This window comes from Bos mutus, chromosome 29 (assembly GCF_027580195.1).
Source record: "Bos mutus isolate GX-2022 chromosome 29, NWIPB_WYAK_1.1, whole genome shotgun sequence".
Taxonomy (NCBI): domain Eukaryota; kingdom Metazoa; phylum Chordata; class Mammalia; order Artiodactyla; family Bovidae; genus Bos; species Bos mutus.
In genome coordinates this window covers 18,063,134-18,090,365 of record NC_091645.1, presented here as the reverse complement: position 1 = coordinate 18,090,365, position 27,232 = coordinate 18,063,134, and the positions used below count along the sequence as shown (strand labels likewise).

Genomic DNA, 27,232 nt, shown 5'->3' with positions numbered 1-27,232 from the left:
AGGACTACAGCCCAAGTTCCTTGGCTTCCAGTGCTCTATGTGTTCATGGCACACCCTCCCAAACCTGGCCGTGCATTCAAATCTACCTGAGCAGCAGCCTTTCATAATACAGCTTCCTGGGCCTCACTACAGACTCAGAAGTTAGAACGTTGGCATTTTTTACAAGCTTCGCAGGAACAAGCAAACAGTCTGTGAACCAGCATTTAAGAATCCTTCTTCTAAATTGTCATGCTTCAAATCAGTTCAATTCAGTCGTTCAGTCATGTCCAACTCATTGCGACCCCATGAATCACACCACGCCAGGCCTCCCTGTCCATCACCAACACCTGGAGTCTACCCAAACCCATGTCCATTGAGTGATGCCATCCAGCCATCTCATCTGTCGTCCCCTCCTCCTCCTGCCCCCAATCCCACCAAGCATCAGGGTCTTTTCCAATGACTCAACTCTTCTCATGAGGTGGCAAAAGTATTGGATTTCAGCCTTAACATCAGTCCTTTCAATGAACATCCAGGACTGATCACCTTTAGGATGAACTGGCTGGATCTTCTTGCAGTCCAAGGGACTCTCAAGAGTCTCCTCCAACACCACAGTTCAAAAGCATCAATTCTTCAGCGCTCAGCTTTCTTCACAGTCCAACTCTCACATCCATATGTGACTACTGGAAAAACCATAGCCTTGACTAGATGGACCTTTGCTGGCAAAGTAGTGTCTCTGCTTTTGAATATGCTATCTATGTTGGTCATAACTTTCCTTCCAAGGAATAAGTGTCTTTTCATTTCATGGCTGCAATCACCATCTGCGGTGATTTTGGAGCCCAGAAAAATACGGACTCTCACTGTTTCCACTGTTTCCCCATCTATTTCCCATGAAGTGATGGGACCAGATGCCATAATCTTACTTTTCTGAATGTTGAGCTTTAAGCCAACTTTTTCACTCTCCTCCTTCACTTTCATCAAGAGGCTTTTTAGTTCCTCTTCACTTTCTGCCATAAGGGTGGTGTCGTCTGCATATCTGAGGTCATTGATATTTCTCCTGGAAATCTTGATTCCATCTTCTGCTTCTTCTGGCCCAGGGTTTCTCTGATATACTCTGTATATAGGTTAAATAAGCAGGGTGACAATCTACAGCCTTGACATACTCCTTTTCCTATTTGGAACCAGTCTGCTGTCCCAAGTCCAGTTCTAACTGTTGCTTCCTGACCTGCATACAAATTTCTCAAGAGGTAGGTCAGATGGTCTGGGATTCCCATCTCTTCCAGAATTTTCCACAGTTTATTGTAATCCACACAGTCAAAGGCTTTGACATAGTCAATAAAGCAGAAATAGATGTTTTTCTGGAACTCTCTTGCTTTTTCCATGATCCAGGGGATGTTGGCCATTCTGGTTCCTCTGCCTTTTCTAAATACAGCTTGAACATCTGGAAGTTCACAGATCACATATTGCTGAAGCCTGGCTTGGAGAATTTTGAGCATTACTTTACTAGCGAGTGAGATGAGTACAATTGTGTGGTAGTTTGAGCATTCTTTGGCATTGCCTTTCTTTGGGATTGGAATGAAAACTGACCTTTTCCAGTCCTCTGGCCACTGCTGACGTTTCCAAATGTGCTGACATATTGAGTGCAGCACTTTCACAGCATCATCTTTCAGGATTTGAAATAGCTCAACTGGAATTCCATCACCTCCACTAGCTTTGTTCTTAGTGATGCTTTCTAAGGCCCACTTGACTTCACATTCCAGGTTGTCTGGCTCTAGATGAGTGATAACACCATCATGATTATCTGGGTCGTGAAGCTCTTTTTTGTATAGTTCTTCTGTGTATTCTTGCCACCTCTCCTTAATATCTTCTGCTTCTGTCAGGTCCATACCATTTCTGTCCTTTATCGAGCCCATCTTTGCATGAAATGCTCCCTTGGTATCTCTAATTTTCTTGAGGAGATCTCTAGTCTTTCCCATTCTGTTGTTTTCCTCTATTTCTTTGCATTGATCACTGAGGAAGGCTTTCTTATCTCTCCTTGCTATTCTTTGTAACTCTGCATTCAGATGCTTATATCTTTCCTTTTCTCCTTTGCTTTTCTCTTCTTTTCTTTTCACAGCTATTTGTAAGGCCTCCCAGACAGCCATTTTGCTTTTTTGCATTTCTTTTCCATGGGGACGGTCTGGATCCCTGTCTCCTGTACAATGTCACGAACCTCATTCCATAGTTCATCAGGCACTCTATCTATCACATCTAGTCCCTTAAATCTATTTCTCACTCCCACTGTATAACCACAAGGGATTTGATTTAGGTCATACCTGAATGGTCTCGTGGTTTTCCCTACTTTCTTCAATTTAAGTCTGAATTTGGCAATAAGGAGTTCATGATCTGAGTCACAGTCAGCTCCTGGTCTTGTTTTTGTTGACTGTATAGAGCGTCTCCATCTTTGGCTGCAAAGAATATAATCAATCTGATTTCAGTGTTGACCATCTGGTGATGTCCATGTAGAGAGTCTTCTCTTGTGTTGTTGGAAGAGGGTATTTGCTATGACCAATGCGTTTTCTTGGCAATACTCTATTAGCCTTTGCCCTGCTTCATTCCGTATTCCAAGGCCAAATTTGCCTGTTACTCCAGGTGTTTCCTGACTACCTACTTTTGCATTCCAGTCCCCTATAATGAAAAGGACATCTTTTTTGGGTGTTAGTTCTAAAGGTCTTGTAAGTCTTCATAGAACCATTCAACTTCAGCTTCTTCAGCATTACTGGTAGGGGCATACGCTTGAATTACCGTGATATTGAATGGTTTGCCTTGGAAATGAACAGAAATCATTCCATCATTTTTGTCATATTGCTTCAGATAAACATACTGAAATTACAATTCTTAATTAATACGTCCATTTCTCTGGGCTCCTTGCCTGAATCACTGATTTCACAGAGCTCCATTGTCTAGGTTATCTTGCATGAGTTTTCTATCTCTACAGCTTTCTGTTTTTTGTTTTTGGCTGCACTGGATCTTCGTTGCTGCGCTCAGACTTTCTCTAGTTGCAGTGAGTGTGGTACTCGGGCTTCTATGTGGAGCTTCTCTTGTTGTAGAGCACAGGCTCTAGGTGTAGGGGCTTCAGTAGCTGCAGCACATGGGCTCAGTAGTTGTGGCATACACACAGGCTTAGTGGTTCTGTGCAGCCTGTGGAATCTTCCCATTCCACAAATCAAACCTGTGTCCTCTGCATTGGCAGGCAGATTCTTACCCACTGCACCATCAGGGAAGCCCTTAACTCCCTAGTTTGATTATCCCTTTCCACCTTCATCGCCTCTCCTCTAGTATTACCTGATGGTACTGGGACTACCATTTTTATTCTTTCGTATGCCATTTCCACCTTATCCCAAGGTCTTTCCTTGGACTTAACAACAGTGATAATAATAACAGCAACATGAGCAATCATGATAATGATGAGAACAACTAACATTAATGAGAACTTAAAGGAGCTAAGGAAGTGTCTCAAGCACTTTAAGGGTATTTTCAAAGCTTATCCTCACAACAGCTCTACTAGACAGGTACATGAAAGTGAAAGTGAAAGTCACTCAGTCATGTCCGACTCTTTGCAACCCCTTGGAATTCTCCAGGCCAGAATAGTGGAGAGGGTAGCCTTTCCCTTCTCCAGGGGATCTTTCCAACCAAGGGATCGAACCCAGGTCTCCAGCACTGCAGGCGGATTCTTTACCAGCTGAGCCACAAGGGAAGCCCAGACAAATACACTAGAAGCTCTTAAACCACTTCCGCTAAACTGAGGTTCTTCATCCCCTCTGGGAACCTGACTGATACATGTTTTGGCCTGCTCCAGGATGCCCATAAGGTGAACTGTAGAGTCACCAAGAATCAGTTATCCTTACTACCCAAATGGCTTAGAACAGTTGTACCAGTTGTTAACAACTGTGCAGTATAATTCAGTGTTACTAAAATCATTTTCAAGGAAACACATAAATCAGTGTTTTGAAAATCTTGTTGAAGACAGAAAAGGTCATTAAAATAATGAGCTCCAATTGACTTAAGTGTGAGAGAAACACTATGAAATGGGGTGGAGGAGGATTCTAAAAATCTGTATGGCTTCCTCATTCCAGTCATTTCTCCAAATGACTTCAAGTTCTTGTGTTCTAAGGAAACAAAACTTAGAAATCATAGCTGGTTCATTAGGTAGTATACACAAGCAAGAGAATACAGAATTCAATCAACTGAAACATACTCAAAGCAAATACCTGAATCTATGTCAAAAGTTGAATGAATATTTTAAATTAAAATGTGTGAGGTATGTGTGTGGTAGATTATTTATAAAAATGATCACAATATTCCTCCCCAAATGCAGGTCTTATGCAGTGTGACTCTGCTGTTCCTCTCTAATAAGAGGTAAAGTTTGTTTCTGTCCTGCCCCGCCATGAATCTGGACTTGACCATGTGATTATCTTTGGCCAATGGAACATTAGCAAACATCACAATGGGAGATCCTTCAAAAAAACATGCACTGGGGCTTGCCTTTCTCGCTGCTGAGAACCCAATGCAACCAGGTGAACATGCGCAAAAAAGCTGGGATATATGTATACCTATGCCTGACGCATGTTGAGGTTTGACAGAAAACAGCAAAATTCTGTAAAGCAACTATGCTTCAATAAAAAATAAATAAAATTTTTTAAAAAATGCTGGCTTCCTTGATGATGAGTAACCAAATGAAGAAAGACTGCAGTCATCCCAGGTAAGATTCAAGAAATACGGATGAGGCCATCCTTGATCACCCAGTCCAAACAAACTGGCTGAGACCAGAGAAATCACTCAATCGTCATACAGAATATGACAAATATTTGTCAGTTTTAAGTCATTAAGTATTAGATAGGTTTTTTAAACATAGTAAAATACTAATAGACTGTATATCATTTATCTCACAATTTCCCAGTTAAAATATTTGAATTAACAGACTGATAAGCAAAGAGGATTATGTTGGATAAAATTGCTTCTTTGTGGTATTTTTATCCCCAATTTACAAATAAACAAACTAAAGCCCAGACAGGTTAACTAACATTTCCAAGTTCACACAACAATCTTGGTAGGTAGAGCCAAGATTTGAACCTACATATTCTAATCCAGAGTACGGGCTGCTTAGGAAGGTCCCTGGGATACTGGCCCCATCTCCCTAAACAAATTGACCTTGGGTTCTTTAAAAAATCGCAAGCCAGGTGTAGAAAGAAGTTTTTTACTTACAACTTTTACACTCTTTGAATTTTGAATCATATGAATTTATTATCAATTCAAGTATTAAAATGAAAAGTTTTACTTTGTAAAGTTTTATTTAATATATCCAAAAAGACAACTTCGAAAAACAACTGATTTAGGGAGACAAGATTATGGAGGGGTGTACTGCTTTCTAATTTATGTATTTTTATAATGATTAAATTTTATATAACAAACAAGTTTACTTTGCAATCAATTTTTAAAAACAAAAATGTTAGAGAAGTTTATAGTACATACATGAAGCAGGATAGTATAAAAGTGAAGTGAAGTCGCTCAGTCGTGTCTGACTCTTAGCGACCCCATGGACTGCAGCCCACCAGGCTCCTCTGTCCATGGGATTTTCCAGGCAAGAGTACTGGAGTGGGGTGCCACTGCCTTCTCCGGGGCAGGATAGTCAGGGGACAGACAAATGGAGAGGCTTCACCTATACCAAGGGACCTGCCTTTTCGGTAGGAGACCCTACCAAAAGCTGCCCAAGACACCAAGGAAGAAAGGGTAAGCAGTTTTACACTGACACAATACGGCCTCAATACAGTTCTGGCCCTATGAGACTGTGCCCTTGGCCCTGATCACCTCGCACCTGCTCCTGACCCTGACCAAGTCAGAAACAAGGGCTAGGGAGGCTGGAGGGATGGAGAAAGCAACCTAAAATATTTAGGTTTCTGTGCCTAAAGTTTTAACATTCAGTGTAGTTAAGAGTTTGAGTTATTTTTGACTAGACACTTTGATCCTGAATTGAGACTTTTTGGTCACAAACTGGTACTTTAAAAAACTTTTGCAGGGAAGACACAGAGTCTGTGTCTCTCCATGCCTAAGATACTCACCAGACACTGGTGGAGACTCCCCACAGTGAAGCAGACAGGAGAAGACCCAGGGGTGATCAGGTACTAGGTAGGGAAGAGTGGGGGAGGTCTAGGCCAGGGGACTGTCAAGGCTGATGGGCTGCTGGGGGACAACGAGACCTGGGTGGTGGGGGCACAGTTCAGGCACTGGAAGAGGAAGGCTTGCTTGGTGGGGAGGAGGAGGGATCCTTAGGGGTTCAGACACCATTAGCAGAAGTACCTGAGGTTCCCCTTATACTTGTCCCCAGGGAGATCCCTGGGACCCCAGGCCTGGTCCCTTGCCCTCAGGGGCTTCCTCCAACCTCTGGAGCCCTCTCCACCTTCTCAGACAAACCCTCTCCACTGTGGGGCATCATCCACCTCCAGGGAATCCTCCACACTTCAAGGCCCCCTCCACCCAGGGAGGTCCTTTAAGCATGAGACAGAGTGGGGAGAAGAAAAGGGCAGGCAGGCTGGAAGCAGCTCCCATGGGGTTTGAGGACCAGGAAACTGCCTGGTGTTCCCCTACCCACTCAGCCCCAGGAACCTCCTGAGGCACCATGCCCAGCCTTCTGCCCTCCAGGGCCTGGTTTCCTAGTCCCTCTGGGCAGTCCTGTGAGGTCCCCCTCATCCCTCCAGGGGCCCAATCAACCCTCTGGACCAGGCTTTCCACCCTCTAAGACCCCTACCCCTGCCCTCCAGGGCCCTCTCTTCCCTCTGGGCCCTTTCCTTCCTCCAGGTTAAGCCGTCCGCCCTCTGGAGCCCTCTGGGTATCCTCAGCCCACATAGGTCTGCCAGGCACAAGAAGGAGGGAAGAGGAGAGGGAGCAATTCCTGAAGGGGGAGTGTCCCTCAGGATGTGGAGGAGCAAGAACCTGTCTAGTGTTCCCCTACCTCCTCAGCCCAGGGAGTCTCCTGGGGACCCAGGCCTGATCCTCCACACCCCCAAACTGGAGGCACAGAATAGGCTCCCTTAGCTGGGTGGAGCGGGGGACACTCCCCATCCCTACCCAGCACCTTTTTTGGAGGCAAGGGTCCTGAATAAGGATGTTCACTCAGTTCAGTTCAGTTCAGTTCAGTCGCTCAGTCGTGTCCAACTCTTTGCAACCCCATGAATTGCAGCACGCCAGGCCTCCCTGTCCATCACCAACTCCTGGAGTTCACTCAAACTCATGTCCATTGAGTCGGTGATGCCATCCAGCCATCTCATCCTCTGTCGTTCCCTTCTCCTCCTGCCCCCAATCCCTCCCAGCGTCAGGGTCTTTTCCAATGACTCAACTCTTCTCATGAGGTGGCAAAAGTATTAGAGTTTCAGCTTTAGCATCAGTCCTTCCAATGAACACCAGGACTGATCACCTTTAGGATGAACTGGCTGGATCTTCTTGCAGTCCAAGGGACTCTCAAGAGTCTTCTCCAACACCACAGTTCAAAAGCATCAATTCTTCAGCGCTCAGCTTTCTTCACAGTCCAACTCTCACATCCACACATGACCACAGGAAAAACCATAGCCTTGACTAGATGGACTTTTGTTGGCAAAGTAATGTCTCTGCTTTTGAATATGCTATCTAGGTTGGTCATAACTTTCCTTCCAAGGAGTAAGTGTCTTTTAATTTCATGGCTGCAATTTCCATCTGCAGTGACTTGGGAGCCCAAAAAAATAAAGTCTGACACTGTTTCCAATGTTTCCCCATCTATTTGCCATGAAGTGATGGGACCAGATGCCATGATCTTCGTTTTCTGAATGTTGAGCTTATTTAAGCCAACTTTTTCACTCTCCTCTTTCACTTTCATCAAGAGGCTTTTTAGTTCTTCTTCACTTTCTGCCATAAGGGTGGTGTCATCTGCATATCTGACATAATTAATATTTCTCCTGGAAATCTTGATTCCAGCTTGTGCTTCAGCCCAGTGTTTCTCATGATGTACTCTGCATATAAGTTAAATAAGCAGGGTGACAATATACAGCCTTGACATACTCCTTTTCCTATTTGGGACCAGTCTGTTGTTCCATGTCCAGTTCTAACTGTTGCTTCCTGACCTGCTTATAGGTTTCTCAAGAGGCAGGTCAGGAGGTCTGGTATTCCCATCTCTTTCACAATCTTCCACAGCTTATTGTGATCCACACAGTCAAAGGCTTTTGGCATAGTCAATAAAGCAGAAATAGATGTTTTTCTGGAACTCTCTTGCTTTTTCCATGATCCAGCAGATGTTGGCAATTCGATCTCAGGTTCCTCTGCCTTTTCTAAAACCAGCTTGATCATCTGGAAACTAATGGTTCATGTATTGCTGAAGCCTGGCTTGGAGAATTTTGAGCATTACTTTACTAGCGTGTGAGATGAGTGCAATTGTGCAGTAGTTTGAGCATTCTTTGGCATTGCCTTTCTTTGGGATTGGAATGAAAACTGACCTTTTCCAGTCCTCTGGCCATTGCTGAGTTTTCCCAATTTACTGGCATATTGAGTGCACCACTTTAACAGCATCATCTTTCAGGATTTGAAAGAGCTCAACTGGAATTCCATCACCTCCACTAGCTTTGTTCATAGTGATATTTTCTAAGGCCCACTTGATTTCACATTCCAGGATGTCTGGTTCTAGGTCAGTGATCACACCATCGTGATTATCTGGGTCATGCAGCTCTTTTTTGTACAGTTTTCCTGTGTATTCCTGCCACCTCTTCTTAATATCTTCTGCTTCTGGTAGGTCCATACCATTTCTGGTAGGTCCTTTATTGTGCCCATCTTTGTATGAAATGTTCCCTTGGTATCTCTAATTTTCTTGAAGAGATCTCTAGTCTTTCCCATTCTGTTGTTTTCCTCTATTTCTTTGCATTGATCACTGAAGAAGGCTTTCGTATCTCTCCTTGCTATTCTTTGTAACTCTGCATTCAGATGCTTATATCTTTCCTTTCCTCCTTTGCTTTGTACTTCTCTTCTTTTCACAGCTATTTGTAAGGCCTCCTCCGACAGCCATTTTGCTTTTTTGCATTTATTTTCCACGGGGATAGTCTGGATCCCTGTCTCCTGTACAATGTCACGAACCTCATTCCATAGTTCATCAGGCACTCTGTCTATCAGATCTAGGCCCTTAAATATACTTCTCACTTCCACTGTATAATCATAAGGGATTTGATTTAGGTCATACCTGAATGGTCTAGTGGTTTTCCCCCACTTTCTTCAATCTACCTAAATCTCACTCCAGCTGTTGTGCCACTGCTTAAACCCTTCCCAACCTAAGCCCAGGATTTTTCTGCCTTTTTTTTTCCTATTGTTGTTATTTGGGGGTTTTTTGAAGAAAAACAAATAAAAGGCATCCAGATTGGAAAAGAGGAAGTAAAACTCTCTTTCTTTGCAGATGATATGATACTATACATAGAAAATCCTAAAGATGCCCCCAGAAAAGTACTAGAGCTAATCAATGGACACAGTAAAATGGCAGGATATAAAATTTATACATAGAAATTCCTTGCATTAATATACACTAAAAAAGAAAAATCAAAAAAAGAAATTAAGGAAATAAGCCCATTCACCATTGTAACAAAAATAATCAAATACCTAGGAATAAACCTAACTAAAGACACAAGAGATTTGTATGCAGAAAACTATGAGACACTGATGAAAGAACTTGAAGATGGCACAGATGAAAAGATATACCATGCTCCTGGATTAGAAGAATTAATATTGTGTAAATGACAAAAGCAATCTACAGAGTCAAACAATCCCTTTCAAACTACCAATGTATTCCTCACAGAACTAGAGCAAAAAAATTCATAATTTGTATGGAAACACAAAAGATCCCAAACAGTGAAAATAATCTTCAGAAAGAAAAATGGAGCTGGAAGAATCTATCTTTCTGACTTCAGACTATACTACAAACCTACAGTCATCCAGACAAAGATGGTACTGGCACAAAAACAGAAATACAGATGAATGGAACAAGATTAAAAGGCCAGAGATAAACTCATGCATCTGTGGTCACCTTATCTTTGACATAAAAGGCAAGAATATACAATGAAGAAAACACAATCTCTTCAGTAAGTGGTACTGGGAAAGCTGGACAGCTACATGTAAAAGAAAGAAACTGGAACACCACCTACCTAACCCTATACACAAAAAATAAACTCCAAATGGATTAAAGATTTAAATATAAGGCCAGAAACTGTAAAGCTCCTAGAGAATAACATACACAGCACACTCCTGGACATAAATCACAGCAAGATCCTCTGTGAACCACCTCCTAGAATAATGGAAATAAAAACAAAAATAAACAAATGGGGTCTAATTAAACTTAAAAGATTTTTTTAAAGCAAAGGAAACTAAATAAAAAGACAACCCTCAGAATGGGAGAAAATAATAGAAAATGAATCAACTGACATAAATCTCCAAAATATACAAGCAGCTTATACAGATCAATACCAGAGAAACAAACAACCCAACTAAAAAATAAGCAGAAGACATAAACAGACATTTCTCCAAAGAAGACATACAGATGGTTATTAAACACATAAAAAGATGTTCAACAATGCTCATTATTAGAGAAATGCAAATCAATACTACAATGGGGTATCACCTCAAACCAGTCAGAAAGGCTATCATCGAACTATAAATGTTGGAGAGGGTGTGAAGCAAAGAAAACCCTCTTGCACTGTTGGTAGGAATGCAAATTGGTACAGGCACTATGGAGAATAGCATGTAGATTCCTTAAAAAACTAGGAATAAAACTACCACATGACCCAATAATCTCACTACTGGGCATACAGCCTGAGAAAAACCACAATTGAAAAAGATACAGGTACCCCAATGTTCATCACAGCACTATTTACAATGATAGGACAGGGAACCAACCTAGATGTCCATCAATAGATGAATGGATAAAGAAGTTGTGGTACATACATACAATGGAATATTACTCAGCCATAAAAAGGAATGGATTTGAGTCAATTCTAATGAGGTGAATGAACCAAGGGTCTATTATACAGAGTGAAGTAAGTCAGAAGGAGAAAAACAAATACCATATATTAATGCATATATATATATGGAATCTAGAAAGATGGTACTGATAAACCTATTTGCAGAGCAGCAATGGAGACACAGACATACATAACAGATTTATGGACACAGTGGGGGAAGGGGAGGAAGGGACAAATTGAAAGAGTTGAAACATTACCATACGTAAAATAGACAGCCAGTGGAATTTGCTATATGACACAGGGAGCTCAAATCCGGTGCTCTGTGATAATCTAGAGGGCTGGGATGGGGTGAGAGGTGGGAAGGAGGTTCCAGAGGGAGGGGACATATGCATACCTATGGCTGATTCATGCTGATGTATGGCAGAAACTAACACAATATTGTAAAGCAATTATCATCCATTTAAAAATAAATTTAAGTAAAAAAATAAAATATATCAGTCAGGATAGTTTAAACTACATCTCAGTAATAAACCAAGACAAAAATTTCAATGAAAAAAGTCTACAACAAATTCTGGAGAGGATGTGGAGAAAAGGCAACCTTCTTGCACTGTTGGTGGGAATGTAAATTGACACAGCCACTGTGGAGAACAATACGGAGATTCCTTAAAAAACTAGGATAAGACTACCATATGATCCAGCAATTGCACTACAAGGCATAGACCAAATCCAAAACCTGACAAAATCATAATTCAAAAAGACACACGTACCCCAATGTTCACTGTAGCACCATTTGTAATAGCTGGGACATGGAAGCAATCTAGATGTCCATCAACAAATGAATGGATGAAGAAGTTGTGTTACATACAAAACAATGGAACATTACTCAGCCATAAAATGGAATACATTTGAGTCAGTTGTAGTGAGGCGGATGAACCTAGAGCCTATTATTATTATACAGAGTGAAGTAAGTCAGATAGAAAAAAACAAATATCGTATATTAATGCATACACATGGAATCTAGAAAAATGGTACTGATGAATCTATCTGCAGGGCAGGAATAGAGGTGCAGAAATAGAGAACACATTTGTGGACACAGTAGGGGAAGGGGAGGGTGGGATGAATAAGAAAGCAGCACTTAAACATATATATTACCATATGTAAAAACAGATAACTAATGATGGGAAGTTGCTGTAAAACAGAGTGTTCTCAATCCAGTGCTCTGTGACAACCTAGAGGGATGGGGTGGAGTGGGGTGGTAGGTGAGAGGGATGTTCAAGAGGGAGGGGACATATGCATATTTATGGCTTGATTCACACTGTTGTATAAAAGAAGCCACCACAACACTGCAAAGCAATTATCCTCCAATTAAAAAAAAATAACCTATCTAAGAGTGACTAAAAAAGCTATGGGATCTGAGTGAGATCTCATTCAGGGGAAGGGAAAGACCTAGCTCAGAGCAATTTAAACAGTCAGTGGAGAGAAACTGTTTTCTGATGCTGACTGTCCCACTCAGTCTACATAGTCTATACCAATTAGAAAAACAGGCTCTTCAGTCGTTAAGTGGTTAGGTAAGGTTCTCTCCATAAAAATAATAAGTGAAGGGATTTAGCTGGGATTACAACTCAAGACTTCAGGTCCTCAATTCTCTGGCCATAAGCAATAGCAGGACAGAAGAGAAAATCAAACTAGGTGGCTGGACACTTGCTCATCTTTTCTAAAGCATTTTGCTTAGGACACACAGTGCTTACTTTGGAGTCAAGTACACTGGGTTTGCTCCCCACACCTCATGCCACTGTCATTGTTGCTGTGCCTTCAGGAAAGTGAGGCTGCAGTAACACACCTCTGGAGTCAGACCTCATTCTGAATCTTGCATCATGTGACGCTTCATATTCTCCACACGGATACTCCCAGTGGCTAACTCAGAGGTTCAAAAACTACATAATGCATGAAAGGCACATTTTGAGGATTCAATAAACAGCAATTATTACACCAATAGTAATTTCCCCCTGAAAATCACAGAAGGATCTAGGTGAGAGAAGGGAGAATGGCACATCTCCAATCTCAGATGAGCCTCTGTCTTAAGTAGCTACCCTGGGGAGTGTATAATGGACAATGTCAGGGTTGGTGGGGGACAGAGACTTCTATTGTACCAGACTTGGAAGGACAATCTAGACAACCAGCTCACCATGAAGTAGGAAGGTTGAGTCATCTCATTCAGGACCTGAATGTTGTCTGTGGTCACGGAGGGAATCCTGGAGCACCAGGCCAGTGAGAAGAGCCAAGGTTCATTGACAAGGTATAAGTTGATACTTATGTTAGCTGCTCTATATTCTCTAGGAAAAATAAAAAGAACCCACAGGAGATTCAGAGTTAATCTCACTCTCATCACCTAAGAGGGAAACAGTCACTATAGTTGCCTACATCACCAGAAGTAGGTGAGAGTAGGACAACCTATGATATGACAGGCAGAATTAACTCATATTGCGATGAGATAAAGGACTGCATTTAATACCTTTGCTACTATGCCAGCAGTAGTATTTTAGTAAATTGGTTTCCTCAAGGAAAGAAAAATGAAGGAGGGAAGAAAGGAGGGGAGGGAGGGAGGAAGGAAAGTGGGGGGGAGGGAAAAAATGGAAAGCCCTAACAAATTCCTAATGGAACTTGTCAATTTCCATGGTATAAATACTCACAATTTGCTCCCATAAGCTGATATGCACCAGCTCCAGTACACTATTGGGCAGCAAACGTACTTACTTCCATCAGAGCACTTACCATCCTCTACTCTATGTGCCTTCCTATCAACCTTCTCAACTTAACTGTAAGCAAATTAAAAGCAAAGACCATGTCTTATTCAACTTTGAATATTCAGTGCATGCATGCTAAGTCACTTCAGTCCTGTCCGACTGTTTGTGACCCTTTGGACTATAGCCCATTAAGCTCCTTTGTCCATGGGATTCCCCAGACAAGAATATTGGAGTGGGTTGCCATGCCCTCCTCCAGGGTATGTTCTCGACCCAGGGATAGAAAACGCATCTCTTAAGTCCCCTGCATTGGCAGGTGAGTTCTTTACCACTAATGCCACCTGGGAACCCTCTGTATATCCAGTGGTGGTGGTGGTGGTGGTTTATGTACCATAATACCTGCCTGCAGAAATACTTAAATGAAGGAATGAATAAATGAATACTAATAAATTAATACAAAATAATTTGAATATTTAAATTTCAAATTTAAAAAAACTTTACAAGCATGAGTAGGGGAGATGGAACACAGTACTTCCCAATGGCAGAATGAAATGTCAGTAAATATTTGTGCACTATCTGTAGAAACAGAAGGACATCTAGTCAAGTTGTCATCAGAGATTAAATTTCTCAGAAAATGCATCATGTAAGCGCCTTCAAAAGACTTTTTAACCCTGAGATGTTATAACATATTGAAAACAGCTCTGCACAAGCCTGGGGTTGAATTCCAGCTCTGTCACATACTAGCTTGGCAATTTCTTAGGCTCAGTGTATAAACCGTAAATAAAAATAACCATACAGCCTTTACAGGAATGCTTGCAATTAGTTACCCAAAATGTTAGATTGTGTCTAAGACAATTCTACAGATCATTTAAAAATAAATTTAAAACCTAAAAATAAGTAAATGTTTTTTAAAGCTAAAAGTTTTTCTTAAACTTTTTTAAATTAACACACAAAAACCAATCACATGTCTGTATGTTAATAAGCATACAGAAATTGAAATGTAAAACAATACTATTTAAATCACACCAAAGAAAATTAAATAATTAGTCATAAACTTTAACAAAATAAATGAGGATCTGAAAATCTGTAAAATCTACAAGTCGCTCAATTGTGTCCAATACTTTGCAACCCAACGGACTACAGCTAGCCAGGCTTCTCTGTTCAAGGAATTCTCCAGGCAAGAAAACTGGAGTTGGTAGCCATTTCCTTCTCCAGGGGATCTTCCTGACTGAGAAATCGAACAAACATCTCTTACATTGCAGGTGGATTCTTTACCATCTGAGCCACCAGGGAAAAAAGAATATGTTTAAAACATGTGCCACAACTACTGAAGCTCAAACACCCTAGAGCCTGTGCTCCACAACAACAGAAGCCATAGTAATGAGAAGCCTGCACACAGCAACTAGAGAACAGCCCCCACTCACAGCAAGTAGAGACAAGCTAGTGCAACAACAAGACCCAGCACAGTCACAAATAAATAAATAAAATTATATAAAAAAATAAGAGAAATCTTTGAGATCTAAGAGCAAGACAAAGAACTTTTAGACTTGACATTAAAAGCATGATTCATAAAGGGTAAAACTGACAAATTAGACTCCATCTAAATTTTAAAATTCTGCTCTGTAGGAGACTCTGTTAAGAGGATGTTACAGTCTAGCCATACTGGGACAGAACATTTATAAATAACATATCCGACAAAGGACTAATACCTATATTATAGAGAGACCTCTCAAAACTCAATTAAAAAAAAAACAAACAAGCGATCCAGTTAGAAAGGACATGAAAAAACATTTCACTGAAGAGGATATACCATTGAGGAATAAGCACATAATTATATGTGCTACATCATTAGCCATCAGAGAATGAAAACTAAAACCACAATGAGATGTCATTACACACTTAAAATGGCTACCAAAAAGTAATGACAATGCCAAAAATTGCTAAGGATATAGAGACTCTGGGTCATTATATACTGCTGACAGGAACATAAAAGTTTCCCCCCAAAAGTCTGGCAGTTTCTCATAAAATTAGACAAGTAATTACCATAACCTAGCAACTATATTTGGAGAAGGCAATGGCACCCCATTCCAGCACTCTTGCCTGGAAAATCCCATGGACGGAGGAGCCTGGTAGGCTGCAGTTCATGGGGTCGCTGAGGGTCAGACACAACTGAGCGACTTCACTTTCACTTTTCACTGTCATGCATTGGAGAAGGAAATGGCAACCCACTCCAGTGTTCTTGCCTGGAGAATCCCATGCACGGGGGAGCCTGGTGGGCTGCTGTCTATGGGGTCACACAGAGTTGGACACGACTGAAGTGACTTAGCAGCAGCAGCAGCAGCAGCAACTATATTCTCAGGTCTTTATTTCATAAAAACAAAAACTTATGCTTACGAGAGAGAATTATTGGAAGACGATTGAAAAGGAAACATTAGGAATCTCTCTCCCCACCTAGACAACAACTTCACTCAAAGAACCTGCCTAATGTAACTCTTTTGGAACTATGGAATCTGTTGAAGGCTTTCAACTTCCAGGGGAGTTTTGGATGGTAAGTTATAGTTAACTTTGGTCGCTTTCATCACCTGGCACAGTAGCAGTTGCAGTACACGAGTCCCTAGTGCACGGCAGCCAGTTGGCCCCATAGTCCTGAGGCAGACTGGACAGTTTGTAGGAACCAAGGTGGGCCAAAAGTATCTTATCCTTCAGATAATAGGAATCTATGGTTTTATGGCTGACTGATGCTTCTACTCACACAGGTGTAGACAGAGTGGGGATGTCATGATTGTTGTACCTCTCCCTATTGTTACAAACCTCTCCCACTGAAGTGACTACCAGGGATTAAAAGGGTCAATACTCTTCCCTCTCCATCGTTCACTTTTTTCCCCTTTTGGAGATGAATGAGAATAAAAACACAATGTACTAAAACTTGGCATGCAGCAAAAGTGGTGATGGTGGGTAAATTCACAGTTTTACACACTTACATTTAAAAGATAATAAAGATCTCAACATCCAAATTTTGCAAATTAAGGAACTAGCAAAAGAAGAATAAATTGATCCAACATAGTGAAAAGAAGAAAATGATAAAGATTAGAGCAGAAATAAATGAATCGTAGAACAGAAAACCAACAGAGAAATTCAATGAATGAACCTGAAGATCAACAAAATTGATAAACCTTTACCTAGATGTACTACTAATAAAAAAAGAGACTTAAATTACTGAAATCAGAAATAAAAATGGGGACATTACTATTTTATAGAAATAAAAAGGATTATAAGAGAGTACTAAGAACAGCTGTATCCCAACAAATTGGATAACCTACATGGACAAATTCCTAGAAACACAAAACCTATTTTGTAATCATGAAGAATTAGATAATGCAAACAAACCTACAATGAATAAGGAGACTGAATCATTAACCAAAAATCTTCCAACAAAGAAAAGTCCTAGACCCATTGCTTTCACTGCTGAATTCCACCAAACATTTCAAGAACTAATACCAACTCATTAGGATGGCTATGTAAAGAAAAAGAAAAAACAAAACCAGAAATCAACAAGAATGTGGAGGATGTAAAGAAATTAAAACTCCTGTGTACTATTGGTTGTTGTGGAGAACAGTATGGCTGTTTCTCAAAAAGTTAAAAATAGAATTACCATAAGATCCAGCAAGTCTGCTTAATAGATATACTGCAAAAATAACTGAAAGAAGGGTCTTGAAAGTGAAAGTGAAGTTGCTCAGTCATGTCCGACTCTTTGTGACCCCGTGGACTTTAGCCCACCAGGCTCCTCCATCCATGGGATTCTCCAGGCAAGAATACTGGAGTGAGTTGCCATTTCCTTCTCCAGGGGATCTTTCCAACCCAAGGATCAAACCCAGGTCTCCTGCATTGCAGGCAGACGCTTTAACCTTTGAGCCACCAGGAAAGCATGACCATATATATTTGTAATATTCATATTCATAGCAGCATTATTCACTCTAACTAGGGCTTCCCTGGTGGCTCAGATGGTAAAGAATCTGCCTGTAATGAGGGAGACCTGGGTTTGATCCCTGGGTTGGGAAGATCCCCTGGAGAAGTGCATGGCAACCCACTCCAGTATTACGGCCTGGAGAACCCCCATGGAGAGAGATGCCTGGCAGGCTACAGTCCATGGGGTTGCAATGAATCAGACATGACTAAGTGACTAAGCTCAACTCAGCACTGCACATAATATGGAAGCAATTCAAGTGTTCATCAACTGATGAATAAATAAGCAAATTGTGGTATATACATGCAATGAAATATTATTTAGCCTTCAAATAGAAGGAAATTCTGCAAAGGACGGATTTAACATGGATGAACCTTGAGCACTTTATTCAAAGCAAAATAAGCCACTTATAAAAAGACAAATATCTGTATGATTCAACTTATATAAGTCAAAACAAGAGAGAGAGATAGCAGGTTTCCAGGATCTGGGGTGGAGGAGTTGGTAGGGATATTATTGTTTAATGAGTATAGAATTTTGAGTATACAAGATGAAAAGGTAGATTGATGGCAGGAATGGTTGTACAATGTAATCAATGTATATTAAAATGATTAATTAAGATAGCACATTTTACATTATGTGTATTTTTACCATGGTTAAAACATTTTTAAATGACTAAAATCTGTTACATTCACATGAAAACCTGTACACAAATATCAAAACAGATTTATTTATAGTAACTCATAAACAACCAGACAGCCTTATGTTGATGAATGATTAAACAAATTTCAGTACATCCATACAATGGAATACTACTCAGCAATGAAAAACAATAAACTATTGATACATGCAATAACCTGGATAACTCTCAAAGGGAACTACATTGAATGAAAAAAAGCCAATAACAACTGTTTACATATTTTATGATTCTATTTATATTATATTCTCAAAAGGACAAAATAATAAAAGTGGAGACTAAATTAGTGATTGCAAAGAGTTAGGGTTTGAGGTGAGGGGAAGCAGAAGGAAGTAAGAGGAGTGTGGTTATAAGAGAGAAACAATAGGAATACTTCTGGTGATGAAACCAGTGTGTCTTGGTTGTGGCATGTAACCCTACACGTGTAATAAAACCCTACACATGTAATAAAACTGCACAGCACTATATATACAAAACACATACAAAAGGATATAAGCAAAGCTGGGGAAATCTGAATAATACTGGTGGCTTGCATTGACTCCAATACCTTGGTTTTGGTATTGTACTAAAATTTTTACCATTGGAGTAAACAGGATAAAAGGTATACAGCATCATTTTGTATTATTTCTTATAAGTTAGCATGCAATTATCTCAAAAGTTTAATTTAAACTTTAAATCTAAACTTAATTTAATCTTAAATGTTTAATTTTAAAAATATTACTGATAATTTTAAAAATATAATAAAAATGTACTCTGGGGTTTATAACTAAAGTATTATTCATCACAACAACAGCACAAAGGACAGCAGATAGTCAATGGAATTAAGATTATAATGTTCTATACTCTATGTTGTAGAAAAATTATCCAAAGGTGAATTTTAATAAGGTAAGGATACTTCTTATAATTTCTAGAGCAACTAGTAAAAAAATAATTCAAAAATGTAAAAAGTCAATAGAGAAGATAGGAAATAATCAATGAACTTAAAAAATTCAAAGTCAGGAAAAGAATGACCAAATAACCAATCTAGAATAAAGAGGACAAATAGGGGAAATGGCAAGATGTAATATAAACCTAAGTATATTCATTTGTAAACTAAATATTAATGGGTCAGATATTCCCACTGAAAAGCAGAGATTGTCCCACTAAATATAAAAGCAAGAACCAATAATATTCTATTTATAATAGATATGGGCTTCCCTTGTGGCTCAGCTGGTAAAGAATCCACCTGCAATGTGGGAGACCTGGCTTTGATCCCTGGGTTGGGAAGATCCCCTAGAGAAGGGGAAGGCTACCCACCCCAGGATTCTGGCCTGGAGAATCCCATGGACTGTATAGTCCATGGGGTCGCAAAGAGTCGGACACAACTGAGGGACTTTCACTTTCACTTTATCAGAGATATACCTTATTTTTAAAAACCTTTTTATTTTGTATTCAGGTATGGCTGATTAACAATGTTGTGATAGTTTCAGGTAAACAGCAAAGGGACTCAGTCATACATACACATGCATCCATTCTCCCCCAAACTCCCATCCTGACTGGAAGGTTCAAGATGCCATATAACACTGAGCAGAGTTCTGTGTGCTCTACAGTAAGTCCTTGTTGCTTATGCATTTTAAATACAGCAGTATGTACATGTTCATCCTAAATTCCCTAACTACCCCTTCCCCCTATTTTTCCCCCGGCAACCATAAGTTTGTTCTCTAAGTCTTTGAGAAAGAGATGTACTTTAAATATAAAGACACAAAGCAGTTCAAAGACAAAGAACAAAAAAAATAAATGCCACAGAAACACTAATTATAAGAAAGCCAGTGTGGCAATATTAATAAAAGCAATCTTTAGGCAAGAATTATAACCAGCAAGAAGGGACATTTCATAATGAAAGGATGGTAATAAACCCATGAAAAAAATCTAACAATTCTAAATGCAAATACACATTAAAAAAAGAGTTTAAAATATGAGAAGCCAAACAACCACAATAATCACAATAACAACAAACACAGCCAAAGGGAGAAATACAGAAACCAACAGTCAGCTGGAAATATTACATCCCCTTTTCTATAACTTACAGATGAGGCACAGGAAGCCCTTAATTTCTCTCTGACTGAACAGGTTGCTCCCAGAAGGAAGAAGGCAGAAGTCATAGTCTAATCTCCTTGTCAACATGATATCTACATCTTCTCTAAATAGAACAATAATATTTGCTAGAAAGAGAGGTCTTTATATACAGAATATGTTCTTTAATGGATGTTCCTGGTTGATTACTTTTTATTATATATTTTGTAAATAAATACAGAATGTGGATTTATGAGGTATGGATCCCTGGACAAGGTGACAAAAGCTATGCAAGTCTCTGGGAGTATTAAATGCAAATGTTTTATAACTCAAATGTTCTCCTTCAAAGTGAAATAACCCCATAAAAACACATTTGGAGCCTGTATCTATTACTGTGAGCCATAGGGTATGTGTCCAATAAAGGAAGAAACCTACAAAGTTGAAATCAATGTCTCTGACCTCTCCTTTCTTTGTCTGAGCCTCCTGACTGCCTTCTGTACCTTTGAAATTAATAATAAAACTTAATAGTAAGTTCTCTGATGTGTATGAGTTTGATTTGCAATCTAATGCTTTGTGTTAACTCCACAGAAAAAGCAGGAGGAAAATACAGTATAAAATACTTAAAAAGACTATTAACCAATTTAAATTGTATATTTTGGAAATTAAGCCCACCCCTGTTGGAATCATTTGTGTTTATTTTTTCCCAGTCTGTAGGTTGTCATTTTGTTTTCTTTATGGTTTCCTTTGCTGTGCAAAAGCTTTTAAGTTTGATTAGACCACTTGATTTTCTAATAGGACTCAGGATATGACTGATCCCTCTTAAAGTCTGATGTCAGCTGATACTATTCCCATATAACTATGGCCAAGGAATAACTTATAAAAATTACTAGTAAAAGAATTAACACTGGGGAATCTGTCAAACCTATATTTAAACCTCAGTGTGGTCCCCCACTGACCAACTATATGGACTTTGGGGAAATATTAACCCTAACCTTCCTGACCTTTTCCTCCTTAGAGACAAGATTCCTCAGTTGAAACATGGCGGGTGATGCTAATTTATAGGGCACAGCATGTAACGATGTTGATGATAAAACAACAGGTAACATTTACTGTGTTCATATATTTGCCCATCACTTTGTTCTGTGCATATATGTAGTATGTCACTTAATCTTTTAACCATTCCATCAGGTTATTGTTATCCTTAATTTACAAATGAGAAAACTGATTATTAAAACTTTTCCAAAGTCAAAGTGTAGCTGATGGGTAAGCTACAGAATTTTAAAAAGAGCCTGTGGTTAACCAATGGAACTTGACACATAATAAAGGCTCAGTAAGTGAAAGTTATTATAATTATTTTTCAACTACTAGATTCATCTAAATTATGATTAGCAGAGAAAGAAATCACCTTGGAGTCATTTTTTCTTTGATAAAAAGTTGAAAGGAATAGACATACACTCAAAATAAGAGAAATAGTTGGGCAAAGAGAAATCTTCTAAATAGGAAAGAGAGGTAAAACATGTATAATTTTCTAATGCTGAAAGAAAAAGATATACATATTTTATGATCAACTCCCCCATAGCCAAAGAGGCTGGAAAAGCCAGAACATGAAAAGAGGTAAATCCAATAGCCTAGCTCATGACCTGAGATACAAAAATGAATCTAAAGGAATTTCTGTAGCTCAAAGAGATTTTGGAGATATGGAGATACATATGTATATCTGGACAAAACACATATATATGTTCAGTCTCTGAAGCATTTAGAATCATCTGAAAAGAACTTTCAGATATACAAGCTGGATTTAGAAAAGGCAGAGGAACCACAGATCAAATTGCCAACATCCACTGGATCACAGAAAAAGCAAGCGAATTCCAGAAAAACATCTACTTCTGCTTTATTGATTATGTTAAAGCCTTTGACTGTGTGGATCACAAAAAAAATGTGGAAAATTCTTCAAGACATGGGGAATACCAGACCATCTAACCTGCCTCCTGAGAAACTTGTATGTGGGTCAAGAAGCAACAGTTAGAACCAGACATGGAACAATGGACTGGTTCCAAATTGGGAAAGGAGTACGTCAAGACTGTATACTGTCACCCTGCTTATTTAACTTATATGCAGAGTACATCATGCAAAATGCCGGACTGGATGAAGCACAAGCAGGACCAAGATTGTCGAGAAAAATATCAACAACCTCAGATATTCAGATGACACGATTCCAATGGCAGAAAATAAAGAGGAACTAACAGCCTCTTGATGAGTGTCAAAGAGGAAAGTGAAAAAGCTACATTAAAACTCAACATTCAAAATACTAAGATTATGGTATCCCATCCCATCACTTAATGACAAATAGATGGGGAAAAAGTGGAAACAGGCTGATTTTATTTTATTGGGCTCCAAAAGCATCGCAGATGGTGACTGTGGTCATGAAATTAAAAGACACTTGCTCCTTGGAAGAGAAGATATGACAAACCTAGACAGTGCATTAAAAAGCAGAGACATCATTTTGCCAAGAAAGGTCTGTATAGTTAAAGCTATGGTTTTTCCAGTAGTCACATATGAATGTGAGAGTTGGACCATAAAGAAGGCTGAATGCCAAAGACCTGATGCTTTCAAACTGTGATGCTGGAGAAGGCTCTTGAGAGTCCCTTGAACAACAAGGAGATCAAACCAGTCAATCCTAAAGGAAAGTGAAAGTCACTCAGTCATGTCCGACTCTTTGTGACCCCATGACTACACAGTCCATGGAATTCTCCAGGCCAGATCCCTGGAGTGGGTAGCCTTTCCCTTCTCCAGGGGATCTTCTCAATCCAGGGATCAAACCCAGGTCTCCCACGTTGCAGGCGGATTCTTTACCAGCTGAGCCACAAGGGAAGCCCAAGAATACTGGAGTGGGTAGCCTATCCCTTCTCTAGTGCATCTTCCCTACTCAGAAACTGCACTGGGGTCTCCTGCATTGCAGGCGGATTCTTTACCAACTGAGCTATGAGGGAATCCCCTATCCTAAAGGAAATCAACCTGAATATTCACTGGAAGAATTGATGCTGAAGTTAAAGTTTCAATACTTTGACCACCTGATGCAAAGAGCCAACACAATGGAAAAGATGCTGATGCTAGGAAAGACTGAAGGCAGTAGAAGAGGGTAACAGAGGATGAGATGGCTGGATGGCATCACTGACTTAATGGACACAAGTCTGCGCAAACACCAGGAGACAGTGAAGGACAGGAAAGTCTGGCGTGCTGCAGTCTATGGGGTCACAGAGAGTAAGACATGACTTAGTGACTGAACAACAACGACACAGGGACTAATGTAAGCAGTGACTATCAATAATTAAATCTGAAAAAGTCACCATTTTATTCTCAGGTGCTTTTAATTCTGAAAACTCTGTCTCTGACTATGTAATTATAAATGTGGTGATGGAGAATTTCAGTTTCTTCTCATGCTTGGCTGTTTTAAGGGTTTTTCTAATAATGATTTAATTATGTTTCAAATTATATCTATGAGAAATCTGGCTATCTGGATTACAAAGTTATTTATTAGGTACTTCAATCCATCTGGTAATGGCAGAAGGAAATCAACCACTTTTTGAGTTCTTACTTTTCAGTGATCACTTTATATAACAACAAAAACACCAAGCACACAAAAGGGTGTGCTGAATGAGAGACTGAAGCATAAAGGAGAAGGGGCTGAAGAGCACGTTCCAGGAACAGAGTGTAACTTTGATAAATGTTTGTTGGCACAGAGTGAGGGAAGGATAAGAAGATGAAGACAGGGGATTCCAGAAAGATAACTACACACGGAAATCCTGAGATGGGAGGAGGAACCTACGTAGCTTGGCTGGGATGCAGATTTCCTGCAAGTAAGGCAATACGTGCTGAGGAAAGTGTGGTCAAACGCTTACCTCATCCCATTGTAGAACAAGTTCTTGTAGTCAACATTTATTCTAGTGATATTTTCTTTTGTGAGGCGTTCAACAGAGTGTAACCGGCTCACTTGCTGAAAACCAGGAGCTTTTTTCTTGACATACTCCCTTTCAAAACCTGGCAACCAAAAAATCTGTAAGGAGAAACAGGAAGTCTTTCAGAGGATAATCAGCTGTCTAGGTACAAACAGACCCTACGTAGAATGGAAGGAGCCCTATTCCAGCATAGGTAACAGTTTATAAGGAGCAGACAGATTCTAGACCTTAGTGAAAGAGTCAACCTCACTAATACTGTCTAATGAATTCTTATAAAGGGGCTTTCACCAGGGTTGCTCTGGAGCTGAGTTTTCCCAGTTAACATCATGGAACCAAGGGTCCTCCGTGTCACCACACTAGCTAAAGTAGGTATGGAAGAAAGGTTAGAATCATAAACTCCTCCTCTGACTGATACTAAAAATCATCTTTGTGAGAGGTCATTTCCTGCCAACAGGGAAGGCTATTATGACTCATCTGTGGAAATAGTTCTATTTGCAAAAAAAACCCACATATGTGATTCTTTCATAGCATTCTTCCATATTCTGAGAATTTGACATTTGGAATGACTGCCCAAATGCAGAGTAGCTTCTGAAAAACATGATGAACAAATCTCTGCTCAAATAAGAACCAGATGTCCTTTCTATATTATTAATGAAAGCCAAGTCCTCAAAGTCTTAAGTGTTCCATACCCAGGCCTTCTAATGTATGTTGGTGATGGTGCAGGTCACATCATACAGCCATTAAACACATATTCCCTTTTAACAGAAGGGTGACATTTCATTTGGCTTTGAATAACAAACAGACTCAATGTTTTCCCCTACTGATACAAATTTAACGGGGTCATTCTTTAGATTGCCAAATATAGCTGCATAAAATAGTCATCTTCATTTTTATAGGGAGCAAAATTATTTAAGGATCCCAAGGAAGCGCTACAAGGTAGGTTAGATTCAACTGCTATTGTCGTGGGACACGCGACCCACCCACCAACCTCTACCATAAATACTGAGATAAACATACCAGACGTTGCTCAATCTGAGAGTCAAGGATTGTGCTTACTACATGGTGGACATACAAAGCTCTGAGAGAATGATTTGGTGCAGGGCCATAAAGATCAAAGATCACAAACTTTTTTTCCTTCTGTGCAAGTTCCAATAATTCAGTTAGCTTTGGAATCTTCTGATTTCCTGCTCTTTCCCTGTCAGCCTCTGATAAGGGTTTCATACCAAAAAATGGTTTGATCTAAAAACACATAAGAGAAAACATTGGCTCCCATCAAAAGCATTTTCCAATTCTCCTGCTTTTAGCCCCACACCAATTACCATTTTAACCTACCCATCAGGCCCTTTGTAATATTGGTCCTGAGATAAGAGTTGCCAAGAAGAGAAATTAAATGTAATCTCCATAGGTAATCATGGTATTTGGAATGCTTTATTCTATATTGTAGAACCTATATTGTTGATTTATTCTATATTGTTGTATTTGCACTGAAGGTCTCCTCATGTTCTTGTCTTAAACTTCCTTTTCAATCTTTTTTCTGTAACTCTCCTCAAAGTATTACAATTCCTTTTTAGTCACATGCTTCCCACACATTCTCTCACTGTTCTGGTTTTGTGTAATGGAAAGAAAGCAGGCTTTGTCTTCAGACTGAACTGGACTCAATTCAGTCCATTTATCCACCTGTTAAAAACCCTACCCTCAAATTGCAAAACCCAGTTCAAATGCTACCAACTTCATGAAGTGCCCACTTAAATATTCCTAAACTAAAGAGACTTCAATGCTGTTAAACCACAGTGAACAATTTTTATGCCTTTGTAATTGCATGTCTCATCCTGTCTTCTACTCATTTGTATATATCCTAGATCAGATTCAAATCCCAGCTTCATGTACTTCTTGCTGTGCAACACTGGTAAAACTATTTAAAATTTCTAAGTTTTCATTATCCTGATATAAGATGGAGAAGGGGAGAGTAATATGTGTATTTCTAGGATTATTTTGAAGATCAACAATAATAAAATATTTACCAGGCCTAGCAGCATGTCCAGTACACAGAGAAGCACACAGTTCATAATAGTTTCTCACTCTCTACTGCTTCTACTGGAGGGCAACTCCCTAATGGTAGGCACTGTCATAATTTCTTCACCATACACAGCATTTTATTTTATTCCTCAGTCCATACATGTATTAGCTATATTAATATAGCTACTTTTATTGTCATTTGCCAACTTTAGATCATTTGTGTGTAAAGTCAGTGATTAAACACTGTCTCTCAGGAGAAAGACACAGTAGCTACACCCCACATATTCCCAAGACTAAAACAATATTTTTCTCTATACAACTTTATCTTCTCTCTCCTTCCCACCATATTTCTTTTACTTCCTTTACTTCCTAAGCAACCTGTCCTTTCTCACCTTTTTCTCAAGAAAGAATCAATCACACTGAACATTGTTCCCATGCTATACCTGAAAGCAGATTATAAGTGTAGAATTAAACCCTTCTACATCTGAGTTGAGGTCTATAATTAAAGGTTTTCTTAATCCTCAGGAAAAACAAAAATTTGCTTTGAAATACAACATTTTGTTAGATTCTATCAGATCTAGACCAACTGATTCACTTAATTGTTAGAACTTTGTGTGGGGAAAAAAAATTGTTAAAAGAACAGGATGGGAAAGATCAAGAAAGGATTTAAATAGCCCAGCTGTGCATAATTTGTTCAAAGTCCTGGAATGACTTAAAAAAAAAATAAGAAATGCACTATCAGTTCAGCCCAGTTCAGTCACTCAGTCGTGCCCGACTCTTTGCGACCCCGGCAATCTGGATTCCAGCTTGTGCTTCTTCCAGCCCAGCGTTTCTCA

General features: G+C 39.6%; 1 protein-coding gene across 1 annotated transcript in view; it reads right to left on the bottom strand.

The window, feature by feature from the left end:
• The window catches only part of LOC102278578 (glycerophosphodiester phosphodiesterase domain-containing protein 4-like), a 156,758-nt gene that overhangs the window by 15,856 nt on the left and 113,670 nt on the right, over nt 1-27,232 (bottom strand). The window contains exons 11-13 of the mRNA XM_070365017.1: nt 25,398-25,619; nt 24,324-24,478; nt 13,159-13,306 (exon numbers count right to left, since the gene is read on the bottom strand). Of these exons, the coding sequence (XP_070221118.1) occupies nt 13,159-13,306; nt 24,324-24,478; nt 25,398-25,619 (525 nt within the window). The remainder of the gene's footprint in view (nt 1-13,158; nt 13,307-24,323; nt 24,479-25,397; nt 25,620-27,232) is intronic.